The sequence below is a fragment of the Clarias gariepinus genome, chromosome 3 (genome assembly GCF_024256425.1).
Source record: "Clarias gariepinus isolate MV-2021 ecotype Netherlands chromosome 3, CGAR_prim_01v2, whole genome shotgun sequence".
NCBI classification, from domain to species: Eukaryota; Metazoa; Chordata; class Actinopteri; order Siluriformes; family Clariidae; genus Clarias; species Clarias gariepinus.
Genome location: NC_071102.1, coordinates 649,954 through 676,817, shown reverse-complemented (window position 1 = coordinate 676,817; position 26,864 = coordinate 649,954). Strand labels below are relative to the sequence as shown.

Here is a 26,864-nt window from a genome sequence, read left to right as displayed (position 1 = left end):
AGGTGCCGGCTGCGCATTCAGTCTGATCCAAGTTTGTGGTCTTTATGCTAATTAAATTACTAAAACAGACTTTCTGAGTCTTTCTAAATTTGTTTTTAGCTCGGGGAACAGACACAGTCTCAATAGAGTGAACCCTGAGTGACGACTCTATGCAGCTAGCAGACGGTTGGTTTAGCGTAAGGGATCTAATGTTGAGAAGTCCAAACTTTAGAGGTAGACTTCGATTACTTATTTGGGCTTTTTCTGGTTTAATGGTTACCAGATTGTTTCGGCTGGATTTAACGAATTTATTCTTTTTTCTCACTAATCGGGGAATAGACACAGTTTCTATAGTACAAGCGAAGTGTGTGCGTCTATTAGTATGGTGAGTTTTATTGTGGCTGGTATCTAAAGAATCTGAGGTATGACTTACCGCAAGTCAGATGGTTCGTAATGTCCTGGAGATGTTGTCAGAGAGGACCGCTGCTCCAGCTCTGCTAGGGTGCAGGCCATCTGTGCGGTAGAGCCTAGGACGCTCCCAGAAAACATTCCAGTTATCAACAAAGGGTAATCTCTGTTGTTGACACCAAGATTGTAACCATTCATTGAAGGCAAATAATCTACTGAACCTCTCGATTCCTCTCTGAAATGTCGGAAGTGGTCCAGATACGACGATCTTTGTCGTGGGTGATGTGCTGCGGACCTTCTCAACCAGGCTCCTGAAGTCCTTCTTTAGGATCTCCGTCTGCCTCAGCCTGATGTCGTTGGTGCCAGCATGGAGAACCACAGCTCGAATGTTCTTCCTCAGGGCCGCAGGCACCTGTGCAGCAACATCAAGAACACGTGCACCAGGTAAACAGCGCGTGTACGCCTTACCTTTAGCTGTGGTAGCACGCACGTGCCGGACAATGGAGTCTCCGATGACCAGCGCGTCGTGTGCCGTCTCACGGAGAGGAGCGAAGCGGTTTCGGGTTGAGATCTCGAAGACGGGTGGTGGCGGAGGAGGAGAGGTCCTCGCCCGGGGCTTGGCGCGCGTCTTCCGCTGCTGAAGTTTCCAGGCCTCGTGGTATCCCGGCGCCGGGGTGAAGGAAAGCTGGGCAGGCTGCGTTCTCGGTGCGTTGGACCTGGGCAGAGAAGCAGGCGGGGTTGAGGTCGTCGGAGAATTCTCATGCCGAGAATTTACCTGGGACAGGTGAGCGTCGGTCCGCGACGATTCCAGCGTGGCTTTCCGCTGCTGTAGCCGGGCCAGCTTCACCTGTAGGTCGCGGATCAGCTTCTCCACGGCCTCCATCTCCAAGTCCACCGAGTGCAGCTCCAATGTCTCCTCACCTGCACACAGGGGCAGAGACCCAACCGACATGGTGTCTAAAAATAGAAATAACCGGTGCGAAAGAGCGTAAACAAACTTGTGATAGCCGGGCTAACGGGCTAGCGATGCTAATGAAAAGCCGGCTAGAAGCGGTGTGCTGCAAAACTATTAAAACTTATACGATATAAACTTATACGAAAACGATATAACACGCGTTTCGAGTGAATATATTATAAGGTAGTATGAAATACTTATCTGTTATATGTTTACTCTTCGTAAGGGGACGAAAAAGTAGAAAAATTGGTCAGTCTGGCGGAGCTCGGGAAAAAGCAGCCAAGTGTGACACACCAACTATAATCTACTGAATGATATGAGCACATCACCCCTATCTTATCTTCACTGCATTGGCTTCCTGTAAAATTTCGCATTTGTTTTAAAATACTACTCTTGACATATAAAGCATTAAATGGTCTCGCGCCGCAGTACCTGAGCGAACTGCTAGTGTCTTACGATCCGCCACGCCTACTTCGATCAAAGGATGCAGGCTGCTTATCAGTACCGCGTATTATGAAAAATACAGCCGGGGGCAGAGCTTTTTCTTACAAAGCCCTAAAGTTATGGAATAGTCTTCCAAATAGTGTTCGGGACTCAGACACAGTCTCAGTGTTTAAGTCCAGGCTAAAAACCTATTTATTTAGCCAAGCATTTTTATAAATAGATTAGCCTTAGGTAAAGGAGCAGATCTGGGGGACTCATGGACGTAGAGTATTATGGTGAACTGGTATGTTTAGATGCTGTCCTCCTCACTCTCATTGATCACTCAGGTTTGCTGACGGTGAGGTGATTGGTTGCTTTACATCTCAGTTCCCCCTCATGTCTGTGTTTCCTTCTGGCTCCTCCCTTTTAGTTATGATGTCATAGTTAGTCCTGCTGGAGTCTCCCTGCACTCTACAGTTAATATACATTTACATTATACATTGTGTGACTGTGACCAGACCTAACTGTTATCTCTCCTCTTCTGCTCTCTCTCCCGCTCTCTCTTCTTCCCTCTCTCTCTGTCGAGCTACACATGTTGTTCCTGAGCTGCCAGTGATCCAGACTCCCTCTGCCCCCGGACCTGTCTGACCCATCCTGGTGCCCCGCTTCTGGTTGGAGATCTCATCACATGGATGCCCCGTTTGTCTCTTTGGGATGCGTCTGGTGTCTGGGGACGGTTTCACTCTACCTAGAAGACGGTTCTGGCCTCGACTGGTGTTGGCAACTGTTTCTCTGAGGACTTGACTTGGCTGCAGTTGCTTAATAGTTCCGGACTGGAATTTCCTACAAGTCTACCTGAGTTTTTAATAACTAACTGGACTCCATATTTACATCAATTAACATCAACTGTTATACTGAACTGCCTGCCAACTAACACACAGTATGAGTGCAGATCAATCCCTGCTATCTGTTGTCACCCAGATGAGGATGGGTTCCCTGTTGAGTCTGGTTCCTCTCAAGGTTTCTTCCTATTACCATCTCAGGGAGTTTTTCCTTGCCACTGTCGCCCTCGGCTTGCTCACCAGGGACAAACTGACCATTTTGATTCATACAAATTCACATTTCATACAAACTTAAATAATTCTTTTGACTGTGTAAAGCTGATTTGCGGCAATGAAAATTGCTAAAAGCGCTACACTACTGTTGCAAATAAAATTGAATTGAATTGAATACACAGCGCCTGCGTGCACAAACGGAAACACTTATCTGTCTGGATTTATTTTTACTTGTTGAGGTTAATTTGTTTTATTTTTACTTATTACTTAAAAAATAATGGAAACTCAAATTATTCGTTCTACAGCCCAAAAAAATTAATACAAAAAAATTATTACCACAAAATATAAAGCAAAAATAACACAAATTAACCTGTATTTTACCTTTTTTAAAAAGTCAAAAGAAATCCCAACAGATAAGTGTTTCCGTTCAAGTGTTTCACGCTGTGTGTGTGTGTGTGAAGCCCCTTCTATCCCGAGAGAGAGTGTATGAACCGGCTTAGTGTCAACTTACGCGTGCACACACACATAAGAGAGGCTGAGGGAGAAAATGGATTTTTAAACTTCTAATGAGACTTTATTACACAGTAAACCTTTCTTATTTTAATTTCACATAAACACACATTAACAGAAAGACTGTTTTGTCTAAAAAATTTGCAAGAAACATCACTAATGACACTTATGTGTGCGCATGCTAATAGAATCACTGCTGTAAAGTAAAACAAACAAACAAATAAACCTGCACTTTACCTTTGAAAATAATCGCGACAGAGCAGAGTTTCTGTGAAGAGCAGTGTGTGTGTGTGTTTGTGTTTGTGATTCACACCCTCGCTGCTTCACATACACACACACACACACACACACACACACACACACACTTAAAACATGCGCGCAAAAGAGAGAGTGAGTGTGTCAAATTACGCATGAGCACACACATAGGCTAAAACAGAGAGTGAGAGAGAATTTATTTTTAACCTCTAATGACATTTTCTTTTGCTTTACACACGAGCACACACGTGTGTTATAAGAAACAAGAGGCGCGCGCTGTACACACACGCCTACAAACACAAAATAAAATATGTTTTGTGCACACACACACACACACACACACGTGGTCACAGTGTTATAGTAAACAGTACACACGTTCACGGATGTTGATTATACCAGTAAGAGACGAGCACTAAGACCCAGCAGGGGAGACGATTACCCACAATTCCACAGCGCAAGAGAGAGAAAAACCTTTGGCTCAGTTGTTATCACGTGATGCTCTGCGTCTAAACAAGAAGCGCATGCTAAATAAGAAGCGCATGCGCATGATATTCACATGATATTCAAAGGTTTATTATTATCAAATATATTATTACTATTATAATTAACCCTAGGCACGTGACCCTCGTTGAGACGATTAATACAAATCCCCCAAAATGATTATTTTATGGCACATTTATTTTGCAGGGGTTTGTCAATGTACAAATAACAAATTATTTATCAAATATTACACTAAATAAATATTCTTTGTGGTGAAAAATTACAGGTAACGATTTTTATTATAAAATAAGCAATATAAAAATATACATGTTGTATATGAAAAAAATATATAATTTATATATTTTTTCTCCTATAAAACATTTTTTTATATTGCTTACTTTATAATTAAATTCATTTGTTATAATTTGTAATTTGTAAACCATAAACCTATGAATTTATGTTCTAATCTATTATTTGAAAGAGATGGTGTGTGTGTGGGGGGGAGGGGCATTTTAGACTATAACACAGTAGCGTACTGTATGTAGTGAGCATAATAACATCAATGGATACATTTGTTACATGGACCACAAAAAGCAGGTGATTTATCATCATCAGTCTAATCAACCAAAAATCCAGCCGAAAGGAAAACATGATGAAGCCTATGTTGCACTTGGATTCATGGTGGGGGCAGAGGAGAGACCTGTGTGTGTTTTGTGTCTTAAACCGCTGGCAGCAGACAGCATAAGACAAAGTAGGAAGACACTTAGAGACAACACACCCCCGGGCACGTTAATAAGCCACTCGACTTCTTTGAAAGAAAGCTTTAGATAAGTGACAAAGTAAGCCTGTTATAAACAATTGCACGTGTATTTTATCTGTTTTAAACTTGGTGTTATTTGATCTTTGATTTTTCAATAAATAGTAAACTTGGCCGTTTTCGTTATCATTTTGTTGACAAGTGGGGCTTGAAAATTTGCCCACCCCCTTAAGTGGGGAATGACAGAAAATTTTTGAGAACCACTGTCATAAACTAAGACTTGTTCGTTTTCCAAATCAAAATTAATTAAAAAATTTGCTCGTCTTGCGGAACACTCACAAACCGCGTTACTCACAATCTGAGGTTTCAGTGTATGTCTCTCTGTTCTTCATCAGATGATGAGACGTTCTGTTGGGCAGCGAGCGGTCAGGACTTTTCTCTGCGCAGTGTTTCTGCACTTTCTTTTCACCGCAGCTGAACATGTGAAAGAGCCTTCCCCGTCCTCAGTCCTGCACAGACAGAAGAGAAAATGGGAGTGGAAGGCATTACCTGTGTCTGAGGAGTTGCCACCCAAAAGTCCACCGCTGATAATCACCACGGTAGAAAAATTTATCCTCCCTGATAAAACGTCAAGCTAAAAAAAAATATGTATTGCTGTTGCTTCACATGTTCAGGACATCAATCTGAAAATCCCTACACACATGTAAATCCTTTTTATTCTGTTGTTTGTGTCTTTATCTCTTCCAGGTGAAGAACACTTTGTCTAATAAGTTGACAGAGTTCACTCTAATTGGAGATGGAGCAGGTGACACCTTCCACCTAAACAAGAATGGAGAATTGCTCTTGTTGAAGAAGCTGGATCGGGAAAAAATCAGTAGCTACAGCCTCAAAGCACAGCTTATAAACTCTGAGACCAAACGGTTGCTTGAAGAGGATAATTTCATCATACAGGTCCAGGATATTAACGATAACACACCCGTGTTTGCAGAGACGTACAGTGGATCTGTTAATGAACGAGCAGGAAGAGGTACAGAACTCACAATCCTCATTAATGTGCTGATGATCACACTGTAATAACTGCTTAAAACTTTATCAGGGAGTTCAGTGCTACTGCAGTTCATACAGGAAGTACACCGTGTATGAGCTGTTACTATGGAAACATCAATCCTATTTATGTATATACTATTGATAATATATTACAGTAAGTATTAATATAAACCTGCCTTACTGTCGGAGCTGCTGTTATAGAGAATTAATCAACACCTTTTGACCAATCAGAAACTAGAATTCAGTAGTGTTGTGGTGTAATGGAGTGTAAACAAATGTTGGCAGTGAAACTATCATAATAAAAGTGTGTAATGTTGATGTTAGGAACCCCAGTGCTGAAGGTGCTCGCGACCGATAAAGACGACCCGAACACTCCCAACGGCATGGTCACATACAAACTGCTAAATGGAACCCACTTATTCAGCATTAACCCTGACACAGGTGAGATTATATTATAATAATTAACTAAAGAAGTCACGCACTCATAACATTGGGTTGTTCTGATTTCAACTAGCCTTTTTTTACCATGCAACTTCACCATGCATTTAAGGCTACGTTTACAATGTCAGGTAAATCTGCCCCAATTCCGATGTTTTGCTCATATGTGACACATATTTGATATGTTCTATGTCCGTGTAAACAGGACAAAAACACATGCATTCCGATATTTCGAGATCGGTTTCAGGCCTCCTTTATATGTGGAAATAAATCAGATATAAATCAGATATAAATCCGATATAAATCAGATATGTGCTAATGTGATTGTCGTGTAAACAAACAGATCGGATTTCCTGAGTCATCGTGTTCTGTACGTCATTAAAACGGCGACTTCATTGGGGTTTAATGACGTAATGTTATTCTCCAGTGGAAGCGCGTGTGGAATTACAACATCGCAGGTGACATGGAAAAGGAAAAGCACCCAGCCCCCCTTTTTAATGCTTATTTTGACTAAATAACATTAAGAAATCATGTATTTGGTGAATGAAACATATGCACAGGCTGCAATTATGCCGTTTTTTTCATCCTCCTCCGTTTTAAAACCATGGTGACGTTTCGCGAACTTTGCATTAATTGCAGAGCGTCAAAATTACTTTACCTCCGTCTATCTTGGCTTGTGTGTAGCGCAAGAACTTCCCTTTAAGTATGCGCGATGTTCCAGATGGCATGGCAAGTGTAAACACGTGTATCGGATATGAGTCATAGACGAAAGAACGTGTAAACAAACGGTCAGAATTGGCCATCGAGACCCGCAGTGTAAACGTAACCTAAGTGATCTCCCATCACACTTATTCAGGATATTTTTAGCCCATTTCAATTAATTTCAGCGATATCCTTAGTTGTTGCCATGACATACTGTAATTCAGGTCCTTATAAAACTGTGACTTTTTATTTGGCCAAGCCATGTATATTAGTTCAGGTTCATTAGACAATATATTGAGGACACTGATATACCTGAAAGGTGTTTTATTGTGAGTATATTCATCTTAAATGAAGTTTGAAATTTAATATGTGTGGAAAATGAAAGAAATAAAAGAGAGAGAAAATATTACAGTATTTTACAAGACGACAACTATTTAAAACATGTGTAGTGAAACTGTAGTAGAAACTGAACAAATCTAAATGTCAGTCTTTCAACACTATTAATTCTGTGAGTTTTTTACTACTGATACTTTTAACTTATACTTGTTTTATAATCTTTGTTACATGTGATAAAGACATCTGTTTATATGATCATATTATCAGTAAGTACAAGGGTAGCGGTTCCACTGGCAGCTGTTCACACATCCATCATTCTCCATTCTTTTCTCTGCCCATTATTCTGCTACAAGTGGATCCTCATTTTATCTTTCCAGAGAATGTTGGATTGTTGACTTTGACACAGATATGCCTACCTCCTGGAGGGAATTCTTCATCTGGCCAGTTTTTGTGATGGATTTTTTTTTTGCTTTCACCCCCTCTGTATTGTGGTAGGGCCAGGGGTAGCTCTATGGTTAAGATGTTGGACTGTTGATCAGAAGCTCCCTGGTTGATGGTGAGGTCATCTCACCATCAACTGCATCAACTGCTTAGATATAATTGGACATCCAGTCGGCAACTGGGCCCATAAGAAACTGTCACTGAAATTATGGATATATATATATATCAGAGGTGTGGACTCGAGTCATGTGACTTGGACTCGAGTCAGACTCGAGTCATGAATTTGAAGACTTTAGACTCGACTTGACAAAATATAAAAAGACTTGCAACTCGATTTGGACTTTAACATAAATAACTCGGACTTTCACTTGGACTTGCGCCTATTGACTTGTAAAGACTTGCTACTTCCCATAAAAAGCCCAAAGATAAAAAGTATGTTAACACGGTCCGCTCTATCTCTGTTTATGTGTCTGTGCGCGTGTGTGTGACAGAGAGCATGCGCGCATTCGGCACGACATCCAATCAAAGTACCGTCGATTCTTTTGATTCGACAGCGTCCAACACGTGACAACAACGTGCACGCGCCAGTTCGCGAAATGATACCGAAGGTAGTTTCGTTTGGCTATAAAAAATTGTCTATATGCGCGGACCACTGAGCTTCTACAGAACGCAGTAAAGGCCAAAAAGGAAATTGTTAGCATTTTTTAATCCCCTGACGAACTCTAGCCATCAGGATGTGTTTCCCTTGTTATCTTGGACATGTTTAGAATGATGAACCTCGGCTGAGTCACTTGTAGGCTGTGAACATGTCAGTACATGTGTTGTATTGTTTATATTTAATCACTGTTAGACACTACCCATGATTTGTTTATGCTATTTTATCAAGGGATTTCTTTTAAATACAGTATATATTTAATATAAAGAAATGGACCTGAGTGCTGATTTCTTTCATATGCAGTTTGGGTTTATTCAAATAGATGTGACCCAGTGAATTGACATCACGCAGATAAAATGCTAATTATCTCGCATAATAATAATAATAATTATTATTATTAATATTATAATATATAATATTTAATTATAATATAATAATATTTATTATTATTAGTTTATATTAGTGCTGTCAATCGATTAAAAAAAATTAACTAATTAATCGCACAATTTTTTGCAATTAATCGCGATTAATCACAATTAAAAGACTGAAACTTTTTGGATATGTAAATGTAAATAATTAATGTAAACTCAAGACAATAAAACTATTTAAATTCAAATATGATTGTTTATTGGAATTTTTGTTTAACTTGTAACACAGATTTTCTCATGTAAACAACATACCTGCAATAAACCATCAATATTCTCCAAATTAACTGTTTTATTACAGAAATAAAAACACAGGTATGTGCCATTTGTGTTATTTGAATTTCAAAACAATCAATGCAATTTACATTGGCGAGGCCCTGTAGAGATTGTTTCGGTGGGGTGTTTTGCTTTTAAGTGATATGTCAAAGACGAATTACTTCTGTGGTATTTAAATTCGGCTTTGCAAAATGTACAGATTACTTTTGTTTTATCCACAGAACCATCCGGCAGAGTTTTATACTGAAACTTTCCGTCTAAAAGTCCTTCCTTGGTCTTATCCATACTTCTTTGCACGTTGAACACACATCGGCCACAACAGGAAAAAAAAAAAACTGCAACCGCGTTAATTGCGTTAAATTTTTTTAATGCATTAAATATTTAAAATTAATCGCATGGTTAACGCACTAATTTTGACAGCACTAGTTTATATATAATAATTATTATTATTACTATTATTATTATTAATGTTTTGAGACTGTATCTGACGGGTCTCTATTCTGGCATTATGGTTTTGCTGAAAAGGCATATTTGATATGAAATATCAGACAAAATACTGACATGTTTACAGCCTACAAGTGACTCAGCCGAGGTTCATCATTCTAAATATGTCCAAGATAACAAGGGAAACACATCCTGTTGGCTAGAGTTCGTCAGGGATTAAAAAACACTAACTGTCCTTTTTATTCTTTACCGCGCTCCGTAGAATCTCAGTGGTCCGCGCATAACCCTTCGCGGGCGAGCCTTCTCCTAAACACGCGTTCCGTTTTACATTGCTACTAGCATTTACTAACATTTGTATTTTTATGTATCTGAGCAATGTTCTTTTATAAAAAAAAGGTTTGTTTAATGAATACAGATCTTACAACCATACATAATCTGTATACATTTTATTTTTCTGCTAAAAAGATTTAAAAAGACTCGAAAGTCAAACCATAGGACTTTGGACTTGACTTAAGACTTGTTGGCCTTTGACTTGGGACTTGACATGAGACTTGTTGGCCTTTGACTTGGGACTTGACTCGGGAAGTGCCTTGAGGGCAATTAATTAAGACTTACTTGTGACTTGCCAAACAATGACTTTGTCCCACCTCTGATATATATATATATATATATATATATATATATATATATATATATATATATAATGATTGGATATATACCCATATCATGGTAGACAAATATAATAGTCATGACTTAAACGAAATGTGTGTGTGTGTGTGTGTGTGTGTGTTTGTGTGTGTTCTCCAGGTGAAATTCAAACTGCAGTTGACACACTGGACCGTGAGACTCAGAGTGTGTATAAGTTGCTGGTGCAGGCGTCAGACACACCCGGATTACAGGGACTATCAGCGACCACTGTAGTCACCATCAATATTAATGACATTAATGACAACCACGCCTCGTTCTCAAAACGTACGTAAACCATAAGATGTATCTCCTGTTTACATCTTACAATCATTCATTGTTACTTTGTTCACTTTTACACTTTGCCACGTGTCCACTCTGCTGGACAAAATAATTTTACCTTCAATATTCAATAGTCTATTTTTTCCACAGGAAGCTACCACTTTGATGTGAACGAGGACAGGCCAAGAGGTTTCAGTATCAAAACACTACAGATTAATGACCACGATGAGAAACAGAATAAAAACCCCACATTTACTTTAGACGATACTCATAAAGACATCTTTGGTCTGGAGTTGAATGAGAATAATGATGGAGTTCTCATACTGAAGAAGGTAGTGTTGCCTTCATCATGTCCTCTACACTCTAGTCCATTTTAACAAACATTATATTCTTTAGTAGAAAACAGGCATTTATAATCTAAGTGTCTAATTTTGTATTGGTTTTATTATTATTTCAGAAACAGGGCGTGTCTCAAATCACACTCAGCTGCCTCTCTGTCTTATATGTGTCTTTACTCTAACAGGAACTCGACTATGAGACAAAGGCGAAGTACATGTTTACTGTAACACTGGAAGAGAATGTTGTCCAGCCTACGGACAATAAGAACCCCTGGACCACTGCACAGATCACCGTCTATGTTAAAGATGTAGACGAGCCGCCAGTCTTCAGCCAGGCAGAATACACCTTTAGTGTTAAAGAAGGGCCGGGAAATTCCATCGTGGGATCAGTTTCAGCCAGGGACATGGACAAAACTAGCCACAGGATACGGTACACACTTCTTCATAATACTCACTCACTCATTCATTGTCTATACCACTTTATCCTGTATACAGGGTCACAGGAGGGGGCAGCACCTATCCCAGGAGACTTAGGGCACGAGGCGGAGTACACCCTGGACATGGTGCCAATCCATTGCATGACACACACACACACACACACACTCATTCACGCACTACAGATAATTTGAGAATGTACATTAGCTTATTCTGCATGTCTTTGGACTGTGGGAGCAAACCTACCAAGCACGGGGAGAACATGCAATCTCCATGCACACAGACCCCAAGGCAGGAATTGATCCTTCAACCCTAAAGGTGCAAGACCCTAGTACTAACCGCTACATCACGGTGCCACCCTCTTTACAATACATTTCAAGATTCAAAGAACTTTATTAATCCCAGCGGGAAATTGCTTATTCTTTGTTACAGTTTCTTACGGTTGTTATCCAAGAGAAAGAAAAATAGTAGTAAATACGGAAAAAGTAATAAATAAAATAAAATGAAATAAAATTAAAAGAGTCCTAAAATTTAATTCAATTCAATTTTATTTGTATAGCGCTTTTAACAATTGTCATTGTCGCAAAGCAGCTTTACACAATCAAAAGAATTATTTAAGGTTGTATGGAACGTTAATGTGTATGAATCAAAATGGTACATTTTGATACATAACTTACATTGTCCAGTTTCAAAGCCTCAATTTTCTGATATTTATAATTTTATTATTAAAAACGTTCATAAAGTCCTCACTATTACATGATGTTGTTGTGGAGATTTCTGTAGTGGTCTTATTTCTAATTAATTTTGATCTAATAAATAAAGATCTAGGATTATTTTTGTTATTTTCTATAAGAGTGAAGAGATACAATGATCTAGCTACACTAAGAGCTTTTCTATAGTTCTACACTTGTTATGTTACTAAAGAGAACTTTAAATGAATTTTAATTTGTGTCTGTTTTTTTGTACGATAGTCAGATTATCATTGTGAATAACTGCGACGCCTCCTCCTCTACCAGTTAACCGAGGCTGGTGTATGTAGCTGTATCCAGGAGGACTAGCTTCATTTAGAGCTACATACTTGTCCTGTTTAATCCAGGTTTCTGTTAAACAGAGTATATCAAATTCCTGATTCGTGATAATTTCATTAACTATAACTGCTTTAGATGTGAGAGATCTAATATTTAACAGTCCTAGCTTCAGATCAGAGGTGCCGGCTGTGTATTCAGTGTAATCTGAGTTTGTGGTCTTTATGTTAATTAAATTACTAAAACAGACTTTCTAAGTCTTTCTAAATTTGATTTTAGCTCGGGGAACAGACACAGTCTCAATAGAGTGAACCCTGAGTGACGACTCTATGCAGCTAGCAGACGGTTGGGTTAGCCTGTCTGTCTGCTCCCTGGCCTGGGCTCTGGATTATCACCGATTAACTAGGCCTCTTCTGAGACTATGAGCTATACTACAAGAAATGAGAGCAGCACCTTCCCGAGTGGGATGGAACCTGTTCTGCCCTTACAGGCCAGTTTTGCCCTCAAAGGTCTTTCAATTGTCTATGAAGCCCACATTATTTTCGGAGCACCACCTGGACATCCAGCGGTTCAGCTACCATAACTTGCTGTCTCTGCTAGCCAGCTAACTAGGCCTCTTAGTTAGCTAGTTTAGCTTCTCTGTTAATTTATGTTGTAAGTTTATGTTGCATGTAGCACCTTGGTCCTGGAGGAACGTTGTTTCGTTTCACTGTGTACTTACTGTATATGGTTGAAGTGACAATAAAGCCTACTTGAACTTGAACTTGTAAGCTATGTTACCATGTCACATTGGGATGGGACCAGAGCATACTACTCCATCGGACATCGCCTTTGCTAATTTAAACACCTCTATAAAGTTATTCTTACTAATCTCTGACTGACAAAGGCGTATATCATTAGCTCCAGCATGTACTACTATCTTAGAGAACCTGTGCTGTCCTAGAGCCCTAAGATTACCTGCTATGTCTGGTGCTCTGGCTCCCGGGATACACCACTTCCGCTGGCGCCCCTAAAGGCCTGGCTTGTTTCACGTGTCTCATTATAGAGTCTCCTATAACCAGAGCTTTTTCAGGTTTCTCAGTGGGTGCATCACTGAGGAGAGCAAACCTGTTGGAAACATGAAGCGCAGAAGAGGTGTGCGCCGGTGGGCTAGATTTAGCGTTAGCTTTGGCTGAACGAGTATGCCGCTGAGTTGCCACCCACTCGCCCCACTGTGAGGGCTCTAATGCCGGAGTTGGGGGCTTTTTATCTCCGTCTGCGGCACCCAGTCTGTCCGCTACGGGAATAACGCTGCTCTCACACTCTCTAACCCTCTCTAAAGTCTGGATGCGCTCCCCTAGTGCTAATATCTTCTTCCTCAGAGTGCTTACTAACACACACGTATCACAAGTAAAATTATCACTAACGACAGAGGAAGAATGTCTAAACATCCTGCACTCAACACACTGAACAAGCTGAATATTATCCATTATATCGTACCTGAGTCAAAGTTTAGTTGTTTGGAGTTGAATTCTGTTTGTTGTTCTTAGATGGAGAAACTCGCGCGTCCTCCAAAAAGCGGATTTTTTTTTTTTTAAAAAGGCGAAGTCTAATAGTATGAAAAACGTAACAAAAACTAGTTGCTATTGATGTTATTATTGTATAAATTAAAAAGCTATATAATGTAAATGCTGATACAAAAGCGAAACTTTCGCGGCAACGATACAAAAACAGGAAGCTACGTCACCAACACAAAGACAACTGTTTAACTAAAACAGTGGGTACCCTATTGCACACTAAACATTTTGAGTACCTTATTGTGCACTAGACATATACAGTATGAAATAAAAAATGCAGATGTGGCACATTGGAGAGAAAAAGAAAAGGTATTGCGCAAATTATACAGGTATCAGATACTGCACTTGACAAGCAGCATGACCCAAGAGCATTGGTAAGTATTGCACAAATTAATACAGGTATTTAATATACTTATGTAGTATTGTATTATTATATATAATATCGTATAGCATATCATATTGGTATGTAATATTGTATTATTACAATATTAATACATGTTATGGGTATGTTGTAGTGTCTTATTGTGTTATTGTTACTGGCAGTGAATATCCACATAGTGTACGGGTTACAGAAAAGAGCTGTATAATGTTATGGCTGATGGGAGAAAAGATCTCCTGTGGCACTCTAAAACACTTGGTGGTAATCAGTCTCTGGCTGAATTTGCTCCTCTGGTCAGAGGAAACACTGTATAGCAGGTGAGAAGGATTGTTCAAAATGAATTATACTTTGGACAGAATCCTCCTCTTTGCTACTACATCCACAAAGTCAAGCTCCATGCCTAGCACAGATTCGGCCTTTTTAATGGCCTTGGTCAGTTTGTTTTTATCAGACACCTTCATGTTACCACCCCAACAGACCACAGCGTAAAAAATGACACTCACCACAACGGTTTCATAAAACATCCGTAAAATTGTGTTGCAGACGTTAAAAGACCTGAGCCTTCGCAGAAAATACAACCGGCTCTGTCTTTTCTTATAGAGTGCTGTTGTGTTGAGTGACCAGTCAAGTTTGTTTTTAAGATGAACTTCCAGATATTTGTATTCTGAGATGATGTTCGCTATCTTTGAAATGGACTCGGATTACACTGATGCAAGTGACTCAGAGAATGAAGATGCAGGTGAAATGGTCAAACAAAACCTTCAACCCACTGTCTGCTCTACCAATGATGATGTGGACATCAAGCCCCAACCAAAAAAAAACACCCCGGGGCCTGTGACAGGTTTCTGACTTTTCTGGTTCAGAAATCACCAATGATGCTACCTGCCTTTTCACCCCACTGATGTACTTTTAAAAGTTTGTGACAGAAGATATGATGAGGCTCTGAAAAGAAACACAAATGAGTACAGCTTGCAAAAATAATGGAACATCTGTAAACACCAATAATAAGGAAATTGAGAAGATGCTTGGCATGTATCTGAAGATGGGCTTAATGCAAATGTCTGAAGTCCACATGTATTGAAAGACAGACACACGGTACACCTGTTTCTGATGTGATGTCCCGCAACAGATTCCAATCTCTGTTGCCTTCATTACACTTCATAAACAACTTAACTGTGTCAGAGATGGAAAAGAAGGACAAACTCTAGAAACTCGGGCCATGGCTAAACCGGATGTATGCAAAGACATGATTGCACATGATGCACAAACACACTGTGTAGCAAGTGCAATGTTCGCCTGTGTTCCTTAGATGAAATTAACTGTCTTAGGGACCATCACTGCAAGTAAACACAGACTTTATTCAAACCACGCTGAATGTGGCCAAATAATTTTTTCCAAAAAAATTTTTAATAAATGCTTATTCATAAAAAATATGATTGTTGTGTAATTCTTACTTATGATATATACTGCTATGGGGCTACATAAGTAAACAACCCTGCAAATGAATGCCTAAATGTTCTTTATACCTGTTCAGACAAAGTGAGAACAAATACAGAAATTCTGCTTACAACTAGGCCCAACGTTGCAATATTACAACATTTCCCTAAAAACCTACTAAAATGTAAAAAATGTGAAAAAATCTTTAATTCCTACATCAGAGGCCTCCTAAAACAATATCTAAAAGGTCAAATAAAAAAAATGCTCATGTTTTTCTATGTTTGGGTCTTACAGGGTTAAGTTATCTTTCAGTAAATTTATACCAGCTAATTTATCACCATTGAGTACATTTTCAATTCAATTCAATTTAATTCAATTTTATTTATATAGCGCTTTTAACAATGGTCATTGTCTCAAAGCAGCTTCACAAAAAAATTAAAGAATTTATTTATTTTTTTTTTTAGAAAAGAAAAGAAAATATTTGTGAAGTGTGTATGTGTGAGAAAAATGTGTCTAGATAATAATTAGATGAATGAATGATGAATGAAATGTCTCTGATGAGCAAGCCAAGGGTGACGGCGACGGTGGCAAGGAAAAACTCCCTGAGATGGCAATAGGAAGAAACCTTGAGAGGTACCAGACTCAACAGGGAACCCATCCTCATCTGGGTGATAACAGATAGAAATAACATCATGTGTGTTGTACGGGTGAAATTTCAATATAACAGAAGTTGTGTAGATTAACATGAAGTCCAGTTCAGCACAGGGAGTCAGTAGGTGCAGAGGGCAGATGGGGTCTGGATCACTGGAAGCACAGGAGCAGGATGGTAGCTCCAGCCATCATAAAGCAGAATCCAGCTGGAGCTGGTCCTTCTCTGGATGCCTTAGAAACCTCGCAGGGTTGGCCTTTGTCTACTAAAGCTGGCACAATCTCCAGATGCCTCGGGATGGATAGAAAAATACAGAAAAGATGGAGAGAATTAGCGTAGTTGCCATTCAGGATAGGTGTACTGGAGTATGAGGTTATGGGATGAGTTACGTGTATGCCAGATTAAAGAGATGCGTCTTGAGTCTACTTTTGAATTGGGAAACCGTGTCTGCTCCCCGAACACTGTCTGGAAGGCTATTCCAAAGTTTTGGAGCCAAATATGAAAATGCCCTGCCCCCTTTTGTAGATTTTAAAATTCTGGGAATTACCAGAAGTCCGGAGTTTTGTGATCTTAAGGACCGTGGTGGATTATAGCGTATCAGAAGACTGGTTAGGTATGTGGGAGCTAAACCATTTAAAGCCTTGTATGTAAGTAATACTATTTTGTAATTAATTCTAAATTAAACAGGTAGCCAGTGCAGGGATGATAATATAGGTGTTATATGATCATATTTTCTGGTTCTAGTGAGAACCCTGGCGGCTGCATTTTGGACTAACTGTAGCTTGTTTATTGAGGATGCAGAACAACCACCTAGTAATGCATTACAATAGTCCAGTCTGGAGGTCATGAATGCATGAACTAGCTTTTCTGCATCAGATACAGATAGGATACTCCTAAGTTTGGCAATATTTCTAAGATGGAAAAAGGCTGTTTTTGTGATATTGGAAATATGATTTTCAAATGACAAGTTACTGTCTAATATTATGCCCAGGTCTTTTACTGTTGAGCTGGTAGTAACAGTACATCCTTCTAAACGCAGGCTGAATTGTGAAAGCATTACATCAGACGGTACTCCATTTAGATCTAAAAAATGGTATCGATCAGACAGGTATGATCTAAACCATTTTAATGCCTGCCCCTGAATACCTATATGATTTTGTAGGCGATCTATGAGAATATTATGATCTATGGTGTCGAATGCAGCACTAAGATCAAGTAAGACTAGTAACATTTAGTACGATAGAGACACTCTTGTTTTTATTGGTATAGTTACAGAAAACATCTTCTGATGCACAACCTTGGACACATCATCAGTGTTGTTTCCTGGACTCCCGGGGTGTTTCAGGTCTTACAACAGACACCTCCTCCAGGCGACCCGACCGAGGCTGATCAGACTCTGGGGTACGTGATGCTTCTCCAATGCGACCTCCACCAGCTTGTGGGGTATTGAGCCGTAGGCATTAGTGAGATCTAGCCAAAACACAGCCAGGTCCCCCCTGCCTTCTCTTGCCTCCCTGATGAGCTGAGTTACCACGCCTGTGTGTTCCAGGCAACCTGGGACCCCTGGTATACCTCCCTTCTGCACAGACGTGTCGATGTATCTATTGCTCAGCAGGAAGTAGGAGAGTCTCTTGGCCACAATACTAAAAAATATTTTGCTCTCCACACTAAGCAAAGAGATGACCTGAAACTGGTCGATGTTCTCAGACTTCTCCTCTTTAGGGATATACACTCCCTCAGCATACCTCCATGACTGGGCAATCTTCCCTCTTATCCAGATAACTTTCAGGGCCTTTCAGAGCCTGTGTCGAAGCTTTGGGCAGTTCTTATATACCTTGTAAGGCACTCCCCTCGGGCCTGGTGCTGAGCTTGACCTTGCTCTCCTCACTAATTCCTCCACTTCACTCTGGCAGGGCTCCTTCAGGTTGAAATCTGATGTAGGCTCTGGTTGTGTCAGCAGTGCATCGCATGGCCCCAGTGGTCATTCTCTATTTAGGTCAGAATAAGTAGCCTTAAGGTGGTTGTTGATAGCGTGCCTGGAGCAGGTAAGTTGGCCAGTCCTCTTTTGGCCAAGGAGCTGCTTGGTCAACTTGAAAGGGTTGCCCAAGAATGCTGCTCTCTTCCTTGCTCTCTCTTTCCGCCTCCTCTTGTGAGACTCTGCCCTACAAAGGGTCAAGAGTTGTTTCCTTAGGATTCCTCTCAGATCTACAAGACCAACCCTCTCTACTTCTCCTGCTGCCTTGTACTGCCTCTTCAATAGCTTGAGTTCTTTCCTGAGCCTTTCGATTTTCCTCACTCTGTGGCTTGGAGTGTATGCCGATGGAGTGAGTTTGGATGTCACCGTTCCAAATCGATCAGCTGCAATGTTCACTATGAGTGTGGACATTGTTAACAGTCGATGATCCACATCCCCCTTGCATGTCACTTCCAGGATCTGGTTCACGTCCTCATTAATGTTGGTCATTGGATTGAGGCCACTGGATCCTCGGTTGAGCCAAAGGGCCACAGTCATTTCTTGTGGCTGCCACTTGCTGGCGTTGGGGGCTCTGTGTGCTGTCAGGAGGTGCTATTACTTGAGGGCAGCTTTGCATGGCATGCGAGCGGTTGGCAGCAGGTGTTCGCGCCACTAGGAGGCTCTGGGCACTGTGGGTTGCCTCCAGGCCTGGATCCTCCTCCGTCTTACCAGGAGTTGTGACTCCTGTGCGGTGTGTCGTCGTCACTGCTGCTTTCAAACATCTCATCCTGCCTTGATGGATTCTTAAGCCCCTCTCGTTCTTGCCGCTCTTGCCGCAGATGCACTGTACTGTCGTTATCGTTGTTCCGTTGTCCTGTGTCGTCGTTTTTAGGTCCGTCCTATTGGGGTGCTCATTCTCCCCCCCCTCTCGGGCACCCCTGGGGGTATCTTTCCTTTGTGAGTTTTGTAGCTTGCTTTGGGTTTTTTCTCTCGGAGGAAGTGGTTTGGGCTGCCAACCCTCTCCACCCCAGGTTGTCATCTTTTCAGCTGTCATCTGTCTTTCCAGCTGTCACCAAACTCTTCATAGTTGTCACCCAGTCTGTTTCTGGTTGTCACTGGTGCTTCCAGAGTTTTTAGTTACAGAAAACATCTTCTGATGCACAACCTTGGACACATCATCAGTGTTGTTTCCTGGACTCCCGGGGTGTTTCAGGTCTTACAACAGACACCCTTCTCCAGGCGACCCGACCGAGGCTGATCAGACCTCGGCCTGTGTCCAAAAGGCATGCTACCGCCCCTACCGTTCTCCCCTCTTCAACTAGAGCCATCTGGATGCTTTCTCCACTGCCTCCACGTTGCTACAGATCTGGCCTTTAAAAACGCACGTTTTCGGAAAAGGGATCCCACGACTTGCCGCGGTTGTGCGCGGCAAGCTGTGAAAATGCCCTTCAATACCTGTAGGGGGCAGTCGTGTTTCAGTCGAAAAATGTTATGTCTCTTAGGCGCCCATTGACAGCAAGCGACAGAGCTCATAAACGTGTCAAGCTCAAACTGTTATGTATTTATTCATCATTTTCATTCAGAATTATTATTATTAGTAGTAGTAGTTCTCCGAATTTATTATTAATATTATTGTAACGCACCCGCGCGTGTGCAAAAGGACTACAAAGATGTATGACGTTAGCCTATAACAGTATTTATGCGCTTTAAATGCAGATGGGTACTGGTGGCTCAGTGGTAGGTGATTTGCCCGCCATGGGGGAGACCCGGGTTCGATTCCCAGCCAGTGCTGAATATGCTGGTGCTATTCGCTAAAATGCCATAGATATAGCCATTACATTATCAACTTATGCTTCAGTACTAAATGCATGTTTGCAATTAAGCACATTAGCACATTTTCACCCAGAGCGGGATTCGAACCAGCTGGACGATTTTATAGGATATACGGATATTATACGGATATTATTTAAGCAACGCCACACCACGTGGAAAGCGGCAAAAATGCTTTAATTTCATTGGCTGTCACTGAGTGTCAGCTATTCACCACTGGCCCCCGCGGAACACACAATCCCCGGGCTTCGACTGCGCTTTCTCCATTCGTTATTACAGGGGCGGACTGGGAGCAAAAAGTGTCCCTTGACTTCCTGGCCCACAGCAGCCCACACCATAATACATTGGCTCATTAATGTAGAGATACATTTTTAACACCAGTTACTAGTATAAAAATATAACACAATACAGAAATCAATGCTATTTAAACATGTTATTTTAAGTATCACTGAACATATATTGGGTCAAAGAAACAAACAAAAAAAGAACATCAAGACAAACAACATATAAATCTATAAAGACAATATTTTTTATTTTATTCTTTAATTATTATGGTAGTCAATAATAACACGAAATAATGCTGAGAAACATTATTTCAATTAATATTGACCACCATCATAAAAACTAGCACAAGTTAATGCTGCTACTAATTTTATTCTGTTTGATTGCCATTCTTTTTACTTGGCTCTGGTAGATGAGGGGAGACGTGTTGGTCATCATCAGCATGTATTATGATGTGGGATGTGGTGCGCTGCTGGATCCAGCCTCACTGTCCCTGACCTGTTATAGGCAGAATCTGTTCATTTGAAGCATTTCACAGCATTTACCTCTAAAGCTTTTTCTTATTTTCGCGTAACCTTTTCTTCTTCCTGCTTTTCATTCATGGAAATTATTATTAATTTGCTCAGAAAATTCGCTGCATCGAGAAACGATCAATATCTAAAAATTGCCCACGTGTGTGGACAAAGAATACAAAAGTGTATAATCTTTAATAAAGTTAATCTATTACAATGTTGTTTTCAATGCTGAAGCAAACATGATTTTGTTTTAGTCTATTCAATAAATACAACGCAACAGCGCGCTCCGAGGTGAAGCGCACCCACAGTTACTGTAATCCCCCATCTCACCTTTACAACAGGTGTGAAGTCATCAAACCGATTTCGCTGCTGGGGGAATTCACAGAATTGGGGGTTTTAAAACAAATTAACAAGACCGAGCAGACTTCAGACAGGGGGTTTGGTTGGTTAGAAGTGGCGCTGACGGGGGGCGGGAGGGAGTCTCGCCCGCGGAGCAATTCAGTGTAGAACCGCCACTGCCTATTTTCCACCACATCACGTACTTCCCTGATCTCGGACTAAACTCCGCGTTTTGCTTTTATAATGTGGAGCAAGCCCGAGATCATATTAACGTAGCATTCATCATTCAAAGTTATTCATATCAGTGTATAGTAAGTGTGATTTGAAAAGTGCTATAACTCCACCTGCTACAGTTTCAGCCCAGTGGAACAATCTGACTACACGTGAAGTGCCATGAAAAAGTATTTGCCCCTTCCTATTTTTTTTCTTTGCATATTTGTCACACTTGTATAGGTGGAATTTTACCTAAACACTTTAGGTGAGAACGTATAGGTTAATATGTATAGGTGATAACAGCTGATTGACACTTGGGGAGAGTGAATAATTTGCATTTGAATGTTGTCTGGCATTGTAAGCACACGCAGTGACACTAAAAGAACAATAGGATTAATAGGAATATGAGGCACTAAAGAGGAGGATTTTAATTTAGACTATAAAAAAATTAACCTGCGTCTATTTTTAGGCGTGCCAGCTGCCACTTTTTAGTCTAATAATGCCCACATGACATGCTGGTACAGAGCTGGACATAGCTCTTCCATGCCAATGATCCCGGGTTTTCATCCTGCGCTATAAAATACGAGTACGACGGCCATCCGCGGACAGCAGCTCCTGCCTCCGTCCGCTCGCGCTTGCTTTTCTTTGAAGTCTTTGGGGCGCGTTCTATTTGCCCCGCTTGCAATCGTGGTAAAATCCACTGTAAACCAACAAACCCAAGTATTTTATAGCGCGGATTGGAAGCCCGTGATCATTAGCAAGGAGAGCTCTTCTTTACTATTCGTGCCTAATTCTGCAGCCCCGCTTCTTCGCATATCTGAAGTGGAGGCCGCCTAACTAGTGAGCGAGGAGCGATATTGATTTGGGCGCACGCCGTGACAGGCTGAAAAAAAACTATTGTCCTTAAAAATGTAACAGATGAGGACTCTGATTAATGTGCAAAAACTATATAATAAAACTATATAAGACTACATGCCTTTATAAGACTCAACTTTTATTTAAGCGCACTCACAATAACGAAAAAACTTGATTTTTTAAATGTTTGAAAGCAAATAAGCTGCGCTGTTCTGTATTGTTGGTGAACTTGAGCACGTCAGAAAATGAACGCAAACGTTTTTTTAAATGGTCAGAGTCAGTCTGCTTGCTGTTTTCCCGACGCGTTCATAATCATTAGTCTACTTCTGCCGGTGCGCTCTGGAAAACTTCATGCATGCGGCTGAGCACTGATTAAAACTATGGAGTAAATTAAAGAGGAGAATCACGATGCCGAATCGAAGTCCTGAGCCCAAACCTCATTTAAATTAAATTAACAAATACTATAAGTAAAAAAAAAACAATAGCCCACGTTTAGAAACCGTTTATAAATTCTTTTCGACATGAGTTGGCCCGGTGTTATGCGCAGAGCGCCGGGAGATTTCCTGAAGCTCCGAAATCACTGGGGCATTTTTTCTAAATAGATGCTATCTTTAATAACTGATGGAGGTTTTGAGCTGTATACACACGCAGTTTTGAGGGGTTTAAAACGAATTAGTCCGAACAGACCTACATGAAAGGTGAGAAGTAAGTGACTGCGCGCAAAAGTTTGTGGTCATAAGATAATATTTACTTAATAATATAATATATATAGTTCATTCATGTCTTCTGATGATGTCGACACATTTTTTACGTTTTAAATAAGATATGTTGGCATATTAACAAATCAGGACATTCGCATAGTTAAGACTACCAGATAGCCTACTATCAGGAAATTAAATTAATTTCAACACCATGTAAACCGAGACATTGCCATGTCTTTTACTGTTTTGTCCCTGTTAAAACATTACAAAAATATATAAGAAACTTACTAAGAATTTTAAAGCACGAATTTGGGCATCTCATTTCATCATTATGAAAATAATATGAAGCACATATACACACATTTATCATGAAAGTTCTGTTGTAAAGCAAAATAAAATTCATGTTTGCTTCAGCATTGGGAACAATATTGTTTTAGACTAAGTAATTATACACAATTCTTCGTTGTACAGTACTTGGTCCGGCGTTTAAATAAAGTCCTTCCATGCGCCATCTGGCGGATATTCAGTGAAGCACAACACATTTATTTAAATTCCCAAATGTTGCTTACGGCAAGTCGCGGCGCGCCGCGCGCTAAATTGAGGCATCCCGCGGGAAAACACGCGAAGTCTTAATGACCACATCTGTACTTATGGCTCTTCTTCGGTTAATGCCTGTTATGCCTAGTGTACCATAGGCCTTGCTCAGGGTGTGGCTGGCAAATCCCCGACTGCCTATTTCCACTGGCATACACCTGGTCCTCCACCCATTTATCCGACACTGCTCCACTAGCTCCTGATATTTTTCCCTCTTCCTCTCCTGAGCCTTCTCCATCCTCTCCTCCCAGGGCAATGTTAGTTCCAGCAAGATTAACTGTCTTGTGGCCTCAGAGACCAAAATGATGTCAGGTCTTAATGTAGACTGGGTGATGTGTTGTGGAATCTTCAGTTGCCTCTCTAGGTCAACTGACATGACCTAGTCTCGGGCCATGGAGAGCAACCCTGCAGGGCAGCTCATGATGTTTCCTCTGGCCTTTGTCCTTTCTTGATGAAGTAAATGGCCTTGGCTGTGGCTTGGCGGTATCGGCTGTCCTTGATTCCCTTGCTGATTACCTCAGCAATTGATATACAATGTACTCACAATCCGGTTTTAACTCCGGATCCGAGCTGGCCGAGTGAGAGCCCGAGGGAGAACAACGGACGCGATGCGGCCCCGAGGGAAACGAGCCGGCATCAAAAACAGGCTCAGAGCCCGTGCACACCGCACACCTCTGCCTAGCATCCTGCTCACCAACGTCCAGTCACTGGAGAACAAGCTTGATGACCTCAGGGCCAGAGTAAAGTTTCAGAGAGACATTTGGGACTGCAATCTCCTTTGCTTCACCGAGACATGGCTGAACCCAGCGGTGCCAGACCACGCCAACCAGCCGGTCGAGTTCTTTTCGGTTCACCACATGGACAGGACATGGGACTTGTAGAAGTCAAGGGAAGGTGGCGTGTGTTTATTGGTAAACAGCAGCTGGTGCAACAGCGCAAGCGTTGTTCCTCTTACACGCGCCTGCACACCCAACCTGGAACTACTGTCCATCATGTGTTGTCTGTTATATCTACCTTGGGAGTTTACATCAGTCATAATCAGTGCCGTTTATATCCCGCCTCAAGCAGACACGGACACTGCCTTATGCAAGCTGCATGAGGCACTCACACAGCACCAGACACAGCACTGGGACACTGCGCTTAGTGTGAAAGGGGACTTGAATAGTGCCAACCTCAAACGCGCAGCGCCGGACTTTTATCAACACATTACCTGTCCCACCAGAAGCGAAAGGACACTAGACCACTCTTACACTACAGTCAAGGATGGCTACAAGGCACAATCTCGTCCACCATTTGGGAAATCCGACCATGCGACCATCTTCCTTATGCCTAAATACAAACAAAGGCTTAAACAGGAAGTTCCAGTTCAGAGGAAGGTCGTCATATCCGAGCATGACGTGAGGAGAGCCTTCAAGAGAGTGAACACTGGGAAAGCAGCAGGACCAGACGGCATCTCAGGTCGTATTCTCAGAGCCTGCGCAGACTAACTAGCACCTGTGTTCACAGAGATATTCAACCTCTCTTTATCCTGTCACATCAACATCGTGGTGAAAAAGGCCCGACAGCATCTATACCACCTTACACTGCATAAAAAGAGCTGTATCCGGACAAATATGGTATGGGAAATCCCCGCGAAACTTTAAGTTTGCCAGATGCTTGGAAAGGTACTGTAGAATGCAAAAGGAAATTTTGTGAAACAACCAGGTACCTCATGTATGTGGATGTATATGGGAATCGGTGAAACTTTCTAGGAATCCTTACAGCTAGCAGTGAGAGGTGATGGCTGTGAGGTGTAAAGGCCTTTTCTATGTTAATGACTAGCAGGAAGAGGTGTTGTCCTTCTTGTCATAGCCGGGTGGGGGGATTAGCCTTGGTGTGGCTTTGTCTCTTCAGCTTGAGGGTTTGAAGGAGAAGCAAGCTGGACACACTGGTCTTCTCAAAGAGGATATCCAGTGTCTTGATGCATTTGAGTGCAAGTTTGATGAGAGAAGACCGCAGGAAGAGTCAAGCCATGTGCATAAAAGAGCTAAGAGGGCGCATAACGTGGGCATTGCGGTAAATTGACCTTTATATTACCTGACAATACACTAGTAAATTATACCTTGCCAAGTTAACCTAAGCATTTGGCTACACATCTACTTTTTGTTACTTGCATTGTTGTAGGTGTCCAGCATATTTAAAAATTTGTCACATCCGAATTATACAATGTTGGTTACAAATGTATGTATTAAAGTGGTTTTAATTCAAATTACAGGAAGCTGTAAGGAGCCTCCATAATTCCGAAAACAACCCGCATAAATACGATCCACAAACTGGGAAAGAATGTTGTTTCTTTACATGCTCAGGAACTATGTATGGGGTTTTACATAATCATTTTAAATGTATAGAATAAGTTTACTTCATGGTCAGACAGTAATGACATTTCCGCTGGAGGAATTAAAGATGATTTTTTGCAGATGCAGACCCTAAGTGTATAAAGGGTAATCAGAAATTGTTATTGTAATTATTTTCATGTCCCTTTATTTTTGTCCCTCTAATAATTTGAAATGTTTGTCACTTATCTGAATTTTTTTACCAACATTTTAAACATTGCAGAGGAAATACTTTTTGTCTCAGCCAGGAAAGGCTCAGCTAAGAGACTTCATTAAAACATGGGGCTAAAACCTGGCAAAGATAAGAAAGTGTACAAATTCATCTATGTATTAAGTAAGATACATCTCTAGTAGTATTACTTTATTACTTGGGTAAAATGGCGGCGGAGGAGGGGAGACATAAAATGGCAGCGTCCGTCTGCTAGGAGCAAACAACTTTGGGTTTTTTTCCTTTTTTTTAATTTTTTTTAGTTTTTCCTTCTTTCACGCATTGAAAATTGGACTAAATAAATACAACTGGATTATTTTCTTTTCATTGTCCACCCTGGATCAACTCAAAGAATATATCAACGCTCACTACAACAAACTCTGTTGCAACATGCCAAATCACAAACATAAACCCACTTCAATCTCCGAGAGACTCCGTTCTGATTCACCTTCAAGCTCAAATTTATTCATTGCGATATATTACTGTATGCTCAATTGGAAATAAACTTTCTGGACTCGACACAAGAATCGCATTAATAGAAGTCATTTACAAGGAATTCCAAGAACTACGTCACAGTTTAGAGTTCAGCCGAGAACAGATAGACACCCTTACTAAAGAAAATAACTTTTC

The 26,864-nt window shown here is 40.9% G+C and overlaps 1 protein-coding gene across 1 annotated transcript in view; it reads left to right on the top strand.

Moving 5' to 3' along the window:
* cdh5 (cadherin 5) overlaps positions 1-26,864 on the top strand; it is a 124,428-nt gene that overhangs the window by 15,055 nt on the left and 82,509 nt on the right. The window contains exon 2 of the mRNA XM_053491651.1: positions 5,218-5,421. Within this exon, the coding sequence (XP_053347626.1) occupies positions 5,218-5,421 (204 nt within the window). The remainder of the gene's footprint in view (positions 1-5,217; positions 5,422-26,864) is intronic.